Source organism: Lolium rigidum, chromosome 6 (genome assembly GCF_022539505.1).
Source record: "Lolium rigidum isolate FL_2022 chromosome 6, APGP_CSIRO_Lrig_0.1, whole genome shotgun sequence".
Taxonomy (NCBI): Eukaryota; Viridiplantae; Streptophyta; class Magnoliopsida; order Poales; family Poaceae; genus Lolium; species Lolium rigidum.
In genome coordinates this window covers 67,475,328-67,490,221 of record NC_061513.1, presented here as the reverse complement: position 1 = coordinate 67,490,221, position 14,894 = coordinate 67,475,328, and the positions used below count along the sequence as shown (strand labels likewise).

General features: G+C 46.6%; 1 protein-coding gene across 1 annotated transcript; it reads right to left on the bottom strand.

Moving 5' to 3' along the window:
- Nucleotides 1-521: 521 nt before the first annotated feature.
- LOC124660678 (ELL-associated factor 1-like) lies at nt 522-7,673 on the bottom strand. Its single transcript, XM_047198500.1, has 4 exons — nt 7,539-7,673; nt 3,758-4,116; nt 2,171-2,213; nt 522-1,136 (listed from the first exon to the last, which is right to left on the bottom strand). Exons 1-4 carry the CDS (start codon nt 7,657-7,659, stop codon nt 694-696), a joined length of 966 nt encoding a protein of 321 aa, XP_047054456.1. The 5' UTR covers nt 7,660-7,673; the 3' UTR covers nt 522-693.
- Nucleotides 7,674-14,894: the final 7,221 nt, after the last annotated feature.

Genomic DNA, 14,894 nt, shown 5'->3' with positions numbered 1-14,894 from the left:
AAACCCTTGGGACATCACAATCTTATCATTATAACCACACACATGTTACTCTTATAGTGATTTCTTATAGTGATTTATAGCAGCAGTAGAGTCTAAGAAGATCCACCGTCTGTGAGATCTAAAGATGGGTAACTTTTGTCTCCCCATCACGCACTCATCAACATATAAATTAGAACCATTGACAGGTGGGACCACCAATAAGGTAGAACCATTGTCACATTTGCCTAAGAAGATCCAGAGTCCAAGTCCCCGCCAACCAGGTTCTAATTTTAATGGTTTCTTCTACCACTGATAGGTGGGTCCCACCTATAAGGTAGAATCATGGTCACATAAGCCTAAGAAAATTTTACTAATTTGGACCTATTTGCTCCCTCGGTACAACTTAGTGGTCTCGCTTTGCAAGTTGTGGAACTAATTTGCACATAAAAACAAGTTGTGGGACTCAACGTGTATATGACTCATCTCATTTGTTATACATGTGAATTTTCAGATGCATTGTATGATAAAGAATAAACTACACATTGAGGTTACAGATAAATTATAGCATAGTTGTTCACAACAGCTGTAGTACAATTCTGATTTAGTTATCGTTACTAGTAGTATCATCTTAGTGAAGCATCAACTAGCAGCTCATTTTATAATGCTGTAAAAACTGCGAACCATACACAGCAAGTAAGTTCGGCAGCCTGAAACTTATATATCAACATCCCCTCCCGAGCTGGCTGAATCGCCATCGCTGCCGTCACTATCACTACTGCTGCTCCCACTTCCGCTCCCACTCCCACTGCTGCTGCTGCTGCTCCCACTCCCGCTAGAGCTAGAGGTGGCGTGCTCCACCTGCTGGCCTTCTGCATTGACTTGAGCCCGCAGGGCCTCAGCTGCATTAAGTCCCTCGTCAGCTTCATCATTTACATCTACATCAGCGACCTCATCATCCATGTCGAGCTGATTTGGTAAGTTGATGTCAAAACCGCGATAAGATGTCCCTTGTGCTGTGGCCATATTATTGGGTGAGCCATTGTCATCATCACCAAGTATATCTAGGTTTTCATCTTGGTCATTTGGATCAGGTGAAAAGGAAAATGGGTCTGCGGTGACTGGTTGATATGTAGAGCTCCTGTTGTTGCTTCTTGGTTCTGTCATGGGCAAGGAAGCAGATGAGCATATATTACAATCTTGTCACAGAAACCAAGAAGTTCAGCATATCCTAAGAAACACAGAAAGCCTGCAACCATGGCTAGCTGGTAGCATCTGTGAGGCTATGGGTGAAGGATCAACCCATAAGGCACCATTGAAACAGGAGCTAGCTATCTCTTAGTAGTGTTATAGTTGATATACCATAAGTTAGGTTAGGATCGAGAGTTTTGAGTTTGAATACAGTTGTTGAACAAGCCAAGAGTGGTTTCTGCATATAATGGGCTAGCATGCCCACTCTTTGAGATAAAAAGCAAGGAACAAAAGCCTGTGAGGCCTCGCTTAGGATGAGAGCCGTCTCTCTCCCTCTTCAAAACCACCATAAGAATACAAAAGCTAGCAAGGTTGGGAAATATCATGCAGCCAGCAAGCAATAACTATGTGAATATCCCTCAAGCGCAAATTCGGCTTTTGAAACGGATGATACTTATCCATTCTTATGCACAACTGTTCGGCCCTGACATGGTTCTTCTCGTTATACCAAAACATTTCAGGGACAATAACAGAGGCAGAGCTACAGCATCTTTTTATTGGGTTCACTTGCTTTTTAAAACTAGGTTCTAAGTAGATATAGGTAGTAAATATGTAGTGATTGTAAAGATGTTAAGCTAATTTCATTGGGGCATTGGGTTCATGTGAACTCTATGGTTACATGCTGGCTCCGCCACTGGACGATAGGAGAATATGAAACAAAATTTTACAGCCAAGCAAGTTCCAAATGTAAGTAGGACCCCAAAAAAAGGTGAATGTCTATCTGAGCAAAGTAACACCTGAAAAACAGGACTGCGAATCACAATGTGTGAGATATTTAACTCCGTTCAAATTTAACCGCTAAGGATTATAATCCTAGAAAAAATGCTCAGAAAATTTTCTAGAGTCAAAGCAGTGAAATACACGAAATGACTTGTTTGCTACCTCATGACATATACAAGAAGAAGCAGATTAAAGAAAAGAAAGCACATTGGTGTCAAGTTACCTGGATTTTCAGGTTCACCAATCTCAATGCGCTCAACCTCAACCTGCAGGATATTCAGAATCACGGTTAGATAAAAGTGCCTCTTGCAATACCAAACATTAGACTGATTGTACAACATCAAATCATGAAGGTTGGCAAAGATTCCATATAATATTTGTATAACCATATCGATGTCATCTGACAATTTTAACTATGACTTTAGGGCAAGAACTGATGCGTACTTGTAAATAAATCTAGTCACAATGCGATATTGTGTCATATATATTGTGCAGGTGCACTTGCCACTTCATGCAGTTTGAAAATAAACTTAGTCAGGTGAACTGGCACGGTACTATGATGCACATCTCCAGAGAAAGGGGGATCTATGCACGATAGACAATACAGGAGGATGGCATTGTTGGAGGGCGAGAGCGAAATGTCACGACGATGAGCAGAAGCAGCAGCAACAGTTTTGTGAATCACTGTTGCACTGGAGTGGTAACTGATAAGAGGCTGGGAATAACTGTTGCACTAGCAATAGAGAACACATCCGGAAAGAACGGGAAGGAAAAAGGAATCGAGGTGTAAAACAGAGGATTGAAAAACAGCAGAAGAACACAGGAACAGGAAAGAAACGGGTGACTGAGAAACAGTAATTAGCTTTGAGCAAAAGAACTGACCGCAACAGAGATACCATATTCAGGCAGCACCTAGTCTATGCACCATTCACCTACTGATATGGGACCCTATTACCTACTCCGCTGAGTGGTACTTGTGAATCAGCCAACCTATCCACAAGATCGAATGCAATTGCTGTAGGAAGACAGCCAGTGCACTACTCCCAACCTGCGTAGACACAGTATGCAAAAAACCACACATGCACAATATACTTGCACACCCCTCCATCATGAATCGCTACCATGAAAAACTGATAGATAAGTTTTAGGCACAAAGTCTGAAGAACAAGAGTTTCTTTTGTAATCCTGCATAAGCATAGCGTCCACGTGAGGTGTGAACACTAGCTATAGTTCATACACACCTTACCAAGTAAGCGATAGCAAGCTGCAGGCTGTCAGGTTTGTTGTGCAACCCGACTGACCTCAAACCAACCTCCCAAAGCAGTGTATTAGCTGCAGTTATGAGCAGCATTAAAATTCTATCCAGTGGCTTACCTGTGTGCGTGAAAGAGAGGGACTTATAACAGAAACAAGGGTTGCATTGGCGGGATCTCTACTCTCTCTCTTGGCCTTGGGCTTTCGCAAAACAAGAAGTCAGACCTTAGTGCTTAAATGATGAACAGGTCCCAGAGCGCTACGCCTTACCGCCTTAAAAACCATGCTACAAACCATGCCTTTTGAACTGATTAGGATTGAACTTAAGCAAAAGTGTGACTTTCCCTGGCGATGTACCTACTTAATACTAAGTACATAGAGATGAAGCATCAATGGTGACAGCAAACTCCGGCAAACATATAATGGCTTTATTATGTGGATGTTTAAAAATAAGCTGTTATTTCATTTCCTCTTCGTCCCATGGCCTAAAAATGAACAAATGATCAAACATTTACCTACATTTAGCTAGGGCGTGTAACACGCTAACCTAACTTACCGGAACTGAGTGCATAGAAGGCTTGTTCATCACAGGCAACTTGACACCTTTCGCTGATGGAGGAGAATGAGATTCACCCATTCCATTAGTTGTAGCTGCCATGGAAGTTGTTGCAGACTCTCCCGGAACACGGACATGTCTTAATCTCTTGACAGCTCGATGCAATCGCTCCAAGCGAAAGGTCTCACCGTCGAAAAACAAGACACCATCATTATCCTTATACTCTTCTTGGTTTCCTTCAAATGTTACCTTTGGCTTGCCAGGCAGATTGTTATGAAATTCTACAGTTACCCGATTATCTTTATTTTTCTGCAGAGAGCCAGCTTGAGTCTTATCAATGGATGCTGGCTTAAATTCATCTGCAACATCGAAATAAAATGATTTAATGCAAAAGCAAATTTGGTTTATGCCTAATAAGAACATGTGAGCTTTCACGAATCAAAAAGGGTATTCGGCTCTGTTAGATGGTATATAGGAGGTAGCTTTGTTTGCTTCCCAGTCAATTATGAGTTATGCTTACCTTGATAAGTTGTGTAGTACGAGATTTACATAAAATGCATAAATAAATAGCTTCCAGTAGCACATAGTAACAATTGGAAAGATTATACATGAAGCAAGAAGAACCAAAGACGGTTCTGAGATCAATATGACTGGCCCAAAGCATTACATATAGTCCTGGAATGTGACCTTTAGGGAGGAAAAGTGTGATATAACTCAGTTGTGAAAGTTTGACTGTCACATGGAAATCAGACAGCAAAAACAAACAGGTCGTTGCACTAAATTTTCAATAAAGGACTTGATGGTGCACACTGCAGAATCATAAGCATTGCATAGGAAAGCAATTTGCTACTCTGGCTACTCTACAACCCGATAATTGACGCCTTATCAAGCAATAAAAAAGAGAAATTTTTTTCACAGAAAAACTATCCCACAAAGTGTTGGAATACAAATTACACTATTTAGGGTAATCAATTGAATGATATCCTCGGGATTAGTGAAAAGTAGAAGAAAAAAGGTCATTAATGAGGCCTTGTAGTACAAACCAAAAAAAGGGTGCCCGCTCAAAATCTCCCATTGGAAGGGAGATTATACCTGACGAAAATCATGACATTAAGAATGCCAAAATTTGGAAACAGAAGACAACAGGGAGGAGATACACCGAGAAAAAAAAAGTAACTCCCAGATACTTACAAAGAGAGTATAAAGGATAAATCTTTCACCTGTTGTGGACTACCAGTGGGAAGTACAAACAGAGAAAGATTATGAGTCCTTTAGGGAATAGTACTAGAAAATAAAGGATAAATACATATAGGGCTCCTTTGATTCATAAGATAGGAAAAGCATAGGATTGGGATGTCATGCCTACTGGAATCCTATGGGAAGATGAAGTGTGTTTGATTGTAACAAAATAATTTTCCATGAGGTATGACCTAATGCTGTTTTCCTATAGGATTTACACTACAGGCTTGTTTGATTCAAAGGATTTTCGTAGGAATCTTGTTGGATTTTTAACCATAGGAATATTTTTCCTATAGGGCCCGTTTGATTCAAAGGATTGAACCTCCAAAATTCCTATGGATTGCTTTGCTATACTACAATCCTATAGGATTTCTAACAAGAGGTTAGATCTCTTGGAAAAATTCCTATGTGTCTACGGCAACTATGCTATGCACTCAATCTCTATAGAAATTTCCTACGGCTTTCCTATGCTGCCATCAAACAACTAGTTTTACCGATTCCCATAGGTTTTTCCTCATAGGATTCAAGGAAGCAGGTCATAGCAATCCTCCATTTTTTCTATTCCTCCACTTTTCCTATCCCATGAATCAAACAAGCCCTACAAGAATCCTATAGGATATGTTCCTATGAATCAAACAACTTGTGTAGGAAATTTTCCCATAGGATCCAAATCCTACACAATTCTTATACAAATCCTACAAATCAAAGGAGCCCTAATCTGTTAGGAGTCCTAAAGATCTAAGGGTTATGCAATCATTACATAAAGATCCTACGTATTTCGTAACCAACCAAGTGAGAAGAATCAATCTATTATATCCAATATTCAAGATGTTGAGTATTCTAATAATATCCAGCCAAGCAGGCAATCATAGCTTCACCATCCAATTGAGGAGTTAGTAGTCATAGAATGTTGGGTGTGTTCTGAATACCCAGATCATTTACTTAATTTTATCCAGAGTCAAGGTTCAAAAAAGCGCTAAGCACGCGGTAAAGCACCGCTTAGAGGAATCGAAGCTTAAGCAAGCTTAAGCTCTGTATGGAACCGTACCGACAGAAAACAGGGAAGCAACTCTGGGCATCTAGGAGCAAAGAGGTAGAGGAGAGTGGTGCTTGCTCCGGGGAAGGAGAGGCAGCGGAGGCAGGGAAGGGGCTAAGCTAGTAGCGCCGCCATTGTTTTTGTGCATGTGTGCGTGAAAGTGAAGTCAGAGAAAGAGATAAGCAAAGTAGATGGGCGGCTTAGATTAGAAATGAAAAATGGCTCAGATTGGGTTAGCGGACTAGGGTTCGATAATGGGCCTTACTGGGCCAGTTCTGTAGCAGGAAAGAGACCATTGGCATGAGTCTCTTACTGGTCCCCTGTCGTACATGTGCATGTTATTTTCTTTAATGTAGAGCCATAGGATCCACTCCTGCTATAAGTTTTGTAATAAACTATGACTACTCAATGCTGTGCAGCCATGCCTCTTCAGCACCGCAGTTATCCAATTGTGAATCAAGGTTCAAAATATGTGTTTTCCCTATTTGATTGGAGATAGAAGAGGGATGAAACCACTTTTGATTTGGTTATGCAATGTGGTTGAGGATGAGTCTTACCACACCATGTTTCCACGTAGAAGCCTCTGAAACAAAAGGAAGCAAGATCATCCATGGCAAGATATCAGGTATTAAGGTTCAAGTTCGTCCTATTTGTCCATGCCTAAGAAATGGCATAGGCCCTCGACCAAATATAGATGGGGAGGTCTAGGGCTAGAACTGTCTCCATCACCACGCATCTTGAGGACAAGCGTCGAGACCTGGAGGGGTGTAATATCGTGGAGAACAACGGGTAATCCAAAGAAGAGTGACTTTGAATAGTATTGTATTAGGAAGTTTTGGATTGGAATCTTCGACAAAGATCAGCCCTCAGTTCCCCTGCTAGTAGAGAGAATTAGGGCAGAGGCGGCACTTTGGGCAAAAGCCGGGGCTGCTGGCCTAAGAGTGATAATCCCCAAAACTTGGGACGTCCACATAGCTCTATAACAAATGATGTAACCCACCTCCTAGGAGGCTTGTACCCTTCTTCTATTCAATGAACAGAAACGCAAATTCTTTGCGTTTTCTCGAAAAAAGAAGAATCGATTTATGCTCCCTCATCTCAACTTAATTATGTCTAATTCCCTGTAGACATGCCTAAGGCTGATTTATATATGGATGAATACAAAAAAAAAAATGCCGCCCATGGAATAGCTAAAGTTGATCTATTCTTCTAACAATTAAACATGTCGACGATAATCACAACCCGAACATCGGTAGCTGGACACGCTATGCCCCCACCCCCCGCGAATTTGATGAATTCTAGAACTCGAATACCAAAGCACAGATCCCAAACCCTACCCTTGGTTGAAGAAAACCGCTACCCCCCTCAACGAGGTACACACGGAATAATCGGGGATACAGATCGTATTCTAAGGTAGTGGAGCTACTAACCATGAAACTTTGAGGAGCCGCCGATGCGATTGGTGATAACCACCAAAGATAACAGAGGGGGCAATCGAGATCTTACAGCGGAGCGTGCAGTACTTGGCGGTAGGGGAGGGGTGGCTGCAGGAGGACCCCAGTCGGAGCTCGTACCACCGGTTCGCTTGCGGAGCAGAGCTCGGCTCACCGCTGTTGGTGCTCGCCATACCCACGCCGCTGTGGCGCCTCGGTCGAGCGCTGGATTAGAGACGGCGAGTTTGTTTTTTTAGGGTATGTTTTGGTTCGTGCCAGGATTGAAAGAAGTCTACGCATCACCACTCGTTTGCCCTCCCCACGCCGAAATCCGGGGAAATTTAGGGCATCTCCAACCGGGCGACCCATCCCGCGCCCGCGTCCGGATGGGTCGAAACGGACAAAAGCGCGTCCCAACGTGCGGACCCATCCCTAAAACGGATGGCCGCGGCGTCCGGGACGACCCAAACCCGGCCCAAATCTTGGACGAGTTTGCGTGGCCGCGGAAGCGAAAGGCTGGTCGCTCGCGTCCTCCCCTTGTCCGCCCCTGGCCCGTCTGTCTGCCTCCCAAAACACAAGCCCGTCGCACACATCTCCCCACCGCTCCGCCGCCACCCACGGACCGGCGATTTGGGAGCGCGTCAACGCCGACCATCGTCGTCGAGACGCCGGCAAGCGGGGCGGAAGCATAGGTCGAGGTCCCGCGCTGCTTTCGCCGCGTCGTAGCGAGTCGGAGGACGCCGCCGCCGGCGCCTGTTGTCCTCTCACCTGTCGCGACACCTCCCGCCGTTCGCGGCTGCGCGCGTTTCCACCGGAGGTGAGCTCTCCGCACCGTGTTTCCGGACCGCAAGTCGGTCGAGACGGCCATGCTGCGGAGTCCCTACGGAAGCATTTGGATCGCCGCCGCCTTGCGAGATGTTCGTTCAAATGCTCGAACTAAAATGTGTCCCTTTTCGGATCATGGTGGACGGCGACGACGAATACTACTTCAAGAACTTCATCGACACGTCGTCAGAAGAGGAGTCCGACGACGATTTTTTCACGGATGCTGCGACGCTCATCCACGAGCACATTGTCTCGCAAATCCCCGTGTACCGGGGTCCTTGCCGGGGCGCGCGGCCGCCTTGGACCGCAAAAGAGAACGCGGCCACGACCAGCTCTACAACGACTACTTCCAACCCAATCCATTGTTCGTGCCGTCCTTGTTTCGCCGTCGTTTTCGGATGACCGAGGCCGCTGTTCCGCCGGATAATGGATGGCGTCAAGATCTACGACGACTACTTCGTGCGAAAGTGGATGCAATTGGCAAGGTAGGCCTCTCTTCGTACCGAAATGCACGGCGGCAATTAGGATGCTCGCATATGGCGTTGCCGGTGATTTCGTAGATGAGTACACACGCATGAGTGAGTCAACCGGCTTGGAATCGATGTACGGGTTCCGCAGAGCGGTGATCGATTCGTTCGGAGAACAGTACCTCCGGCAACCTAATGCGAGAGGACACAACTCGTCCGTTGTCGATCAACGCTTCCGGGGGTTTTTCCGGGATGCTTGGCAGCATAGACTGCATGCACTTCGCGAGTGGAAGAACTGCCCCTTTGGTTGGCGGGGGCATCGGCGGCCATTCCGAGGGGTGCACAGTCATTCTTGAAGCTGTTGCTTCCCATGACACATGGATTTGGCACTCATTCTTCGGAATGGCTGGATCGCACAATGACATCAATGTCTTGCGGCGCTCTCCGGTGTTTGATAGGCTAGCGTACGGTAAGTCCCCTGATGTGGATTTTGAGATCAATGGCCACCACTACACCAAGGGGTACTACCTTGCTGATGGTATCTATCCACCTTGGGCTACACTCGTGAAGACAATCCGAAACCCCAACTCGGAAGCAGGAGGCAAGGTTTGCCAAAGAGCGAGGAGGCAGCCCGAAAAGATGTCGAGCGGGCGTTTGGCATCCTCCAAGCTCGTTGGGCTATCGTCGGACACCCTGCCGAGCACGGGATGTGCAAACTCTGTGGGAGGTGATGACCGCTTGTGTAATCATGCATAACATGATTGTTGAGGTAGAGCGGGATGATTCACTCTTTGATAATGACTGGGAAGGCCAAGGAGAGTTGGTTACTCCTCAAGGTGCTCCGGCATCATTCCAGGACATTCTTCATGCGCACCATGAAATTCGAGATCTAGCTGTACACAACCAGCTTGAGGCTGATTTGGTCGAGCACATGTGGCAGCATGTAGGCAACAATGCTGCAAACAACAATGAGGAAGGAAATCCTGAAACCTAGAGCATTTGTATCGTTTTTTTCATTTTATTTGAATAATACTTTATCCTTGATTACATGGACTATGTAATGTGTAATACATTTTGAGCATTTAAACTATTTTATATATTTTATATAATATTTTTTTGCGTTTTTCTAGTGAATTTACAAGAAAAACATACCATAGGGCGCCGCGACCCAAATCTGCCGCGTTGGGCGCAGCGCGCGACCCAAACGGACGCGCGGACGCGGGGCTCCGGCCGCGCGTCCGATCGGCCACGCAAACGGCCCAAAACGGACGGCACAGCGCGTCCGTTTGGGTCGCCCGGTTGGAGATGCCCTTACGTCCGGATTGGACGTAAATTTGGCGTGGGGAGGAGTAGTTTCCCAGCCGTGATCTCAGGCCAAGACGGCGATTTAAATTTGAAAAACGGAAACTTGACAAAGTACGGCATAAAACGGTCGAATTTAGACTAAATTTAATGATATTTACTATATAGAGGGCGAAGTTCGTACATAGAGACCGAATTCGACTATATTTCTAATTTGGCTAGGGGAATACAACTGTAAATATGAAAACACGGCGCTCTACATGCCGAAACGGCGGTAGAACACCGTGTAGTCGCCACCATCATCGTCGGAGCTGTCGTCGTCGAACTGTACAGCTAGTCGCTGCTGCCTTGGCCGGCGTCTCCCCACCAGCCGCTGGTGCGAGGCGGGGACGGCGATGGCTTGTACAACTCGTTGTCGGAGGCTTCGAGGTCGATGACGGGGACGACGGTGCCGGATGGAGGAGTCGCAGGCCGCCGGAAGCGAGCGGCGTCCTGGAGGTACCTCGCCTGCCGCTCCGCTTCCTCCTTCTCCCACTGCTCCCTCGACCAGGCGCTGGCCTGGTCGAGCGGCATGGCGTTGTCGGCGGGTACGAGGTCCTGGAGGGACCTCGCGATGACGGCTTCGAGGATGGCGGCGTCCTCGGCGCTTTCTTCCTCCTCGACCTTCACCTTCGCCGGTTTGCGCTTCCGCTCGCCGGAGGTATCGTAGTCGCGCTTGGGGCGGCGCCGTCCTTGTGCCATCGATGGTTCGCGGATGACGATGCCGCCGCCGCCGCGCGTGCGGTGGCTCGCCGGGGAAGACGGCTCCTTTTTCACCGGCGCCAAGGATGGCGCCGACCTGGAGATCGACCTCGCCGCCGAACCGGACGACGAGGAACTGGCAGCCATACGCCATGGCTGCCAGTTGTTTCCCCGTTGGCGGCTGTTCGATGGAGGGGGCATCGTGAGCCTCGGCGAGTTGCCGCCCTTGATGTGCTCGAGGACGTTGTGGAGCGTCCTATCCGGCGCGCTCCACCAACGCCGGCGACCCTCGGCGTTGTTGCGCGCAGGCGGAGGTGGCGGGCCGTCGTAGGACGCCAGTTCGCGCTCCCACCGCCGGAGAAAGAACGAATTCCACCGAGTGTAGTTCTCGGGGTGGTGGCGCGGGTCGGCGCGTTCTTCCTCCGTCATCCCCATCCGCGCCTCCTCGATGGCGACGTCGAGGGCGTGGCCCTGGGGCGGCGGTGGGATTGGCACGCCACCAGCGCTTAGCCGCCACCCGCCGCCGGGGGGCCTCGTGTCCGGCGGGCAGGGGTATCCCGCCTGGTGGAGGAGGTGCCCCTCCCACGTGTGGAGAGATCGGCGGGGGAACCCGTTGTTGGATGCGCCGTCGTCGTCGTAGAACGCCATCGTTGGAGGTGGAGGTGGAGGGTGAGTGGAGGGAGAATGGAGGAAGAGTGGAGCAGGGGCGTCGCGGCGAGCGGAGTGGCTTTAAATAGGCGCGGCGGGCGCCGGCGATAAATGTCGTGTGGAAGACGATGCGTGCGCGGAAGACGATGCGACGGCATTAACTCGCCGCGTGGAAGCTACGCGGCCGGCGAATGCTGACCGGCGGCAGGCTTTTACAGCGCGCGGAAGACAATGCGATGAGGACGACGATCGGTGTCTCTCGCCGACAAGTTGGGGCCACCAGACGCGCGGAAAGTTTCCTCGCCGTTTCGCGCGCTTTTGTCTCGTCCAGAGTCCTGATACGTCTCCGACGTATCGATAATTTCTTATGTTCCATGCCATATTATTGATGATACCTACATGTTTTATGCACACTTTATGTCATATTCGTGCATTTTCTGGAACTAACATATTAACAAGCTGCCGAAGTGCCGATTGCTTGTTTTCTCGCTGTTTTTGGTTTCGGAAATCCTAGTAACGAAATATTCTCGAATTGGACGAAATCAAGTCCCGGGGTCCTATTTTGCCACGAACCTTCCGGAAGACCGAAAGGGATACGAAGTGGGGCCACGAGGGGCTGCCACCATAGGGCGGCGCGGCCCAGCCCTTGGCCGCGCCGACCTGTGGTGTGGGCCCCCGTGTGGCCCCCCACGTTGCCCTTCCGCCTACTTAAAGCCTCCGTCGCGAAACCCCGAGGAGAAAAACCACGATACGGAAAACCTTCCGGAGACGCCGCCGCCGCCAATCCCATCTCGGGGGATTACGGAGATCTCCTCCGGCACCCCGCCGGAGAGGGGATTCATCTCCCGGAGGACTCTACACCGCCATGGTCGCCTCCGGAGTGATGAGTGAGTAGTTCACCCCTGGACTATTGGTCCATAGCAGTAGCTAGATGGTTGTCTTCTCCTCATTGTGCTTCATTGTTGGATCTTGTGAGCTGCCTAACATGATCAAGATCATCTATCTGTAATACTCTATGTTGTGTTTGTCGGGATCCGATGGATAGAGAATACCATGTTATGTTAATTATCAAGTTATTACATATGTGTTGTTTATGATCTTGCATGCTCTCCGTTATTAGTAGAGGCTCTGGCCAAGTTGATGCTAGTAACTCCAAGAGGGAGTATTTATGCTCGATAGTGGGTTCATGCCTGCATTGACACCTGAGACAGTGACGGAAAGTTCTAAGGTTGTGTTGTGCTGTTGCCACTAGGGATAAAACATTGATGCTATGTCCGAGGATGTAGTTATTGATTACATTATGCACCATACTTAATGCAATTGTCTGTTGTTAGCAACTTAATACTGGAAGGGATTCGGATGATAACCTGAAGGTGGACTTTTTAGGCATAGATGCAGTTGGATGGCGGTCTATGTACTTTGTCGTAATGCCCAATTAAATCTCACTATACTTATCATGCCATGTATGTGCATTGTTATGCTCTCTCTATTTGTCAATTGCCCGACTGTAATTTGTTCACCCAACATGCTTTTATCTTATGGGAGAGACACCTCTAGTGAACTGTGGACCCCGGTCCATTCTTTTATACTGGAAATACAAATCTGCTTGCAATACTTGTTTTTCTGTTTTCTCTGCAAACAATCATCTTCCACACAATACGGTTAATCCTTTGTTACGACAAGCCGGTGAGATTGACAACCTCACGGTTTCGTTGGGGCAAAGTACTTTGGTTGTGTTGTGCAGGGTTCCACGTTGGCGCGGAATCTCCGGTGTTGCGCCGCACTACATCCCGCCGCCATCAACCTTCAACGTGCTTCTTGGCTCCTCCTGGTTCGATAAACCTTGGTTTCTTTCGAGGGAAAACTTGCTGCTGTGCGCATCATACCTTCCTCTTGGGGTTCCCAACGAACGTGTGAAATACACGCCATCAAGCATATTTTCACGGCGCCGTTGCCGGGGAGATCAAGACACGCTCGCAAGGGGAGTCTCCACTTCTCAATCTCTTTACTTTGTTTTTGTCTTGCTTTATTTTATTTACTACTTTGTTTGCTGCACTTATATCAAAACACAAAAAAAAATTAGTTGCTAGTTTTATTTTATTTGCTATCTTGTTTGCTATATCAAAAACACACAAAAAATTAGTCACTTGCATTTACTTTATCTAGTTTGCTTTATTTACTGTCTTGCACTCTATATTAAAAATACAAAAAAATTAGTTACTTTTGTTACCATGTCTAGCTACTGAACCTGTTACTTCTTCGCACGAAGAATTAGTCTTCACTTTTAAACAAGGGGATGAGGAAAGTTTTAAGGATGCTTGGTCTAGAATTTTTACTTCTTATCGTAAAACTGAACCTCAAATGACTCTAAGTTTGCTCTTTAGTAATTTTTATTTTGGTCTTATGATTCGCTATAGATATGCTTTGGATACTTTAGTGGGAGGAGATTTCCTTCATTGCAATGGGGATCAAGCTTTTAATGCCATAAAGAAGTTGGTTGCATCACATGATTCAGCTAATAACTTTGATTCAGCCCTTATTAGCATTTATAATAGATTAAACAATCTCGAGATAAGTACATCTCGCTTGGATGACAACTATCACCATGTTCGTAATCGTCTTGAACAAGTTTTAGTGAACTCTAAACCTTCATTATGGGATCCTACTGTTAAAATTGTTATCGGTGATCAAACTCTTCGTGCCAACCGTGATATTATGTCCGAATTTTGCCTTATACTCGGAGAGCATTTATAAATCTTTGAAACTTTGGGGAGTTGATGAAGGAGGAGAAGAAATAACTCTCATTGATAACTCTGTTATAATTCCTAAGGGAATAGCCGCAGGTGTGCATATAACCATTCTTGGAAGAACAATATCCATTGATTATCTTGTTATTGAATGTGTAGGGACAGGAAAAATCACACTCGGAAGATCCCTGCTAAAACTATTGGGAGCAGTCATAGATGTGGGAGAAGGCATCCTGGATTTCACCTCTATACCGGGGGGGAATCATACATTTCCTAAATTAAATAGAAAGAAAAACAACAAGACAGGTAAGGGTAAAGCCCAAGGTAAGGATGATGCACCACTCTTCGATAACACTTGAGTTACACTTTTTGCGCCTAGCTGAAAGGCGTTAAAGAAAAGCGCTTATGGGAGACAACCCATGTTTTTACTACAGTATTTTTGTTTTATATTTGAGTCTTGGAAGTTGTTTACTACTGTAGCAACCTCTCCTTATCTTAATTTTATGTTTTGTTGTGCCAAGTAAAGTCTTTGATAGTAAAGTAAGTACTAGATTTGGATTACTGCGCAGTTTCAGATTTCTTTGTCTGTCACGAATCTGGGTCTACCTCCCTGTAGGTAGCTCCGAAAATTAAGCCAATTTACGTGCATGATCCTCAGATATGTACGCAACTTTCATTCAATTTGAGCATTTTCATTTG

Coding starts and splice junctions, on each gene's coding strand:
- LOC124660678 (XM_047198500.1), bottom strand. CDS start 7,659: ATGGCGAGCACCAACAGCGGTGAGCCGAGCTCTGCTCCGCAAGCGAAC. Junction 2,214..3,757: donor CTTCTATGCACTCAGTTCCG/GTAAGTTAGGTT, acceptor AATATCCTGCAG/GTTGAGGTTGAGCGCATTGA. Junction 1,137..2,170: donor TGGTGAACCTGAAAATCCAG/GTAACTTGACAC, acceptor TGCCCATGACAG/AACCAAGAAGCAACAACAGG.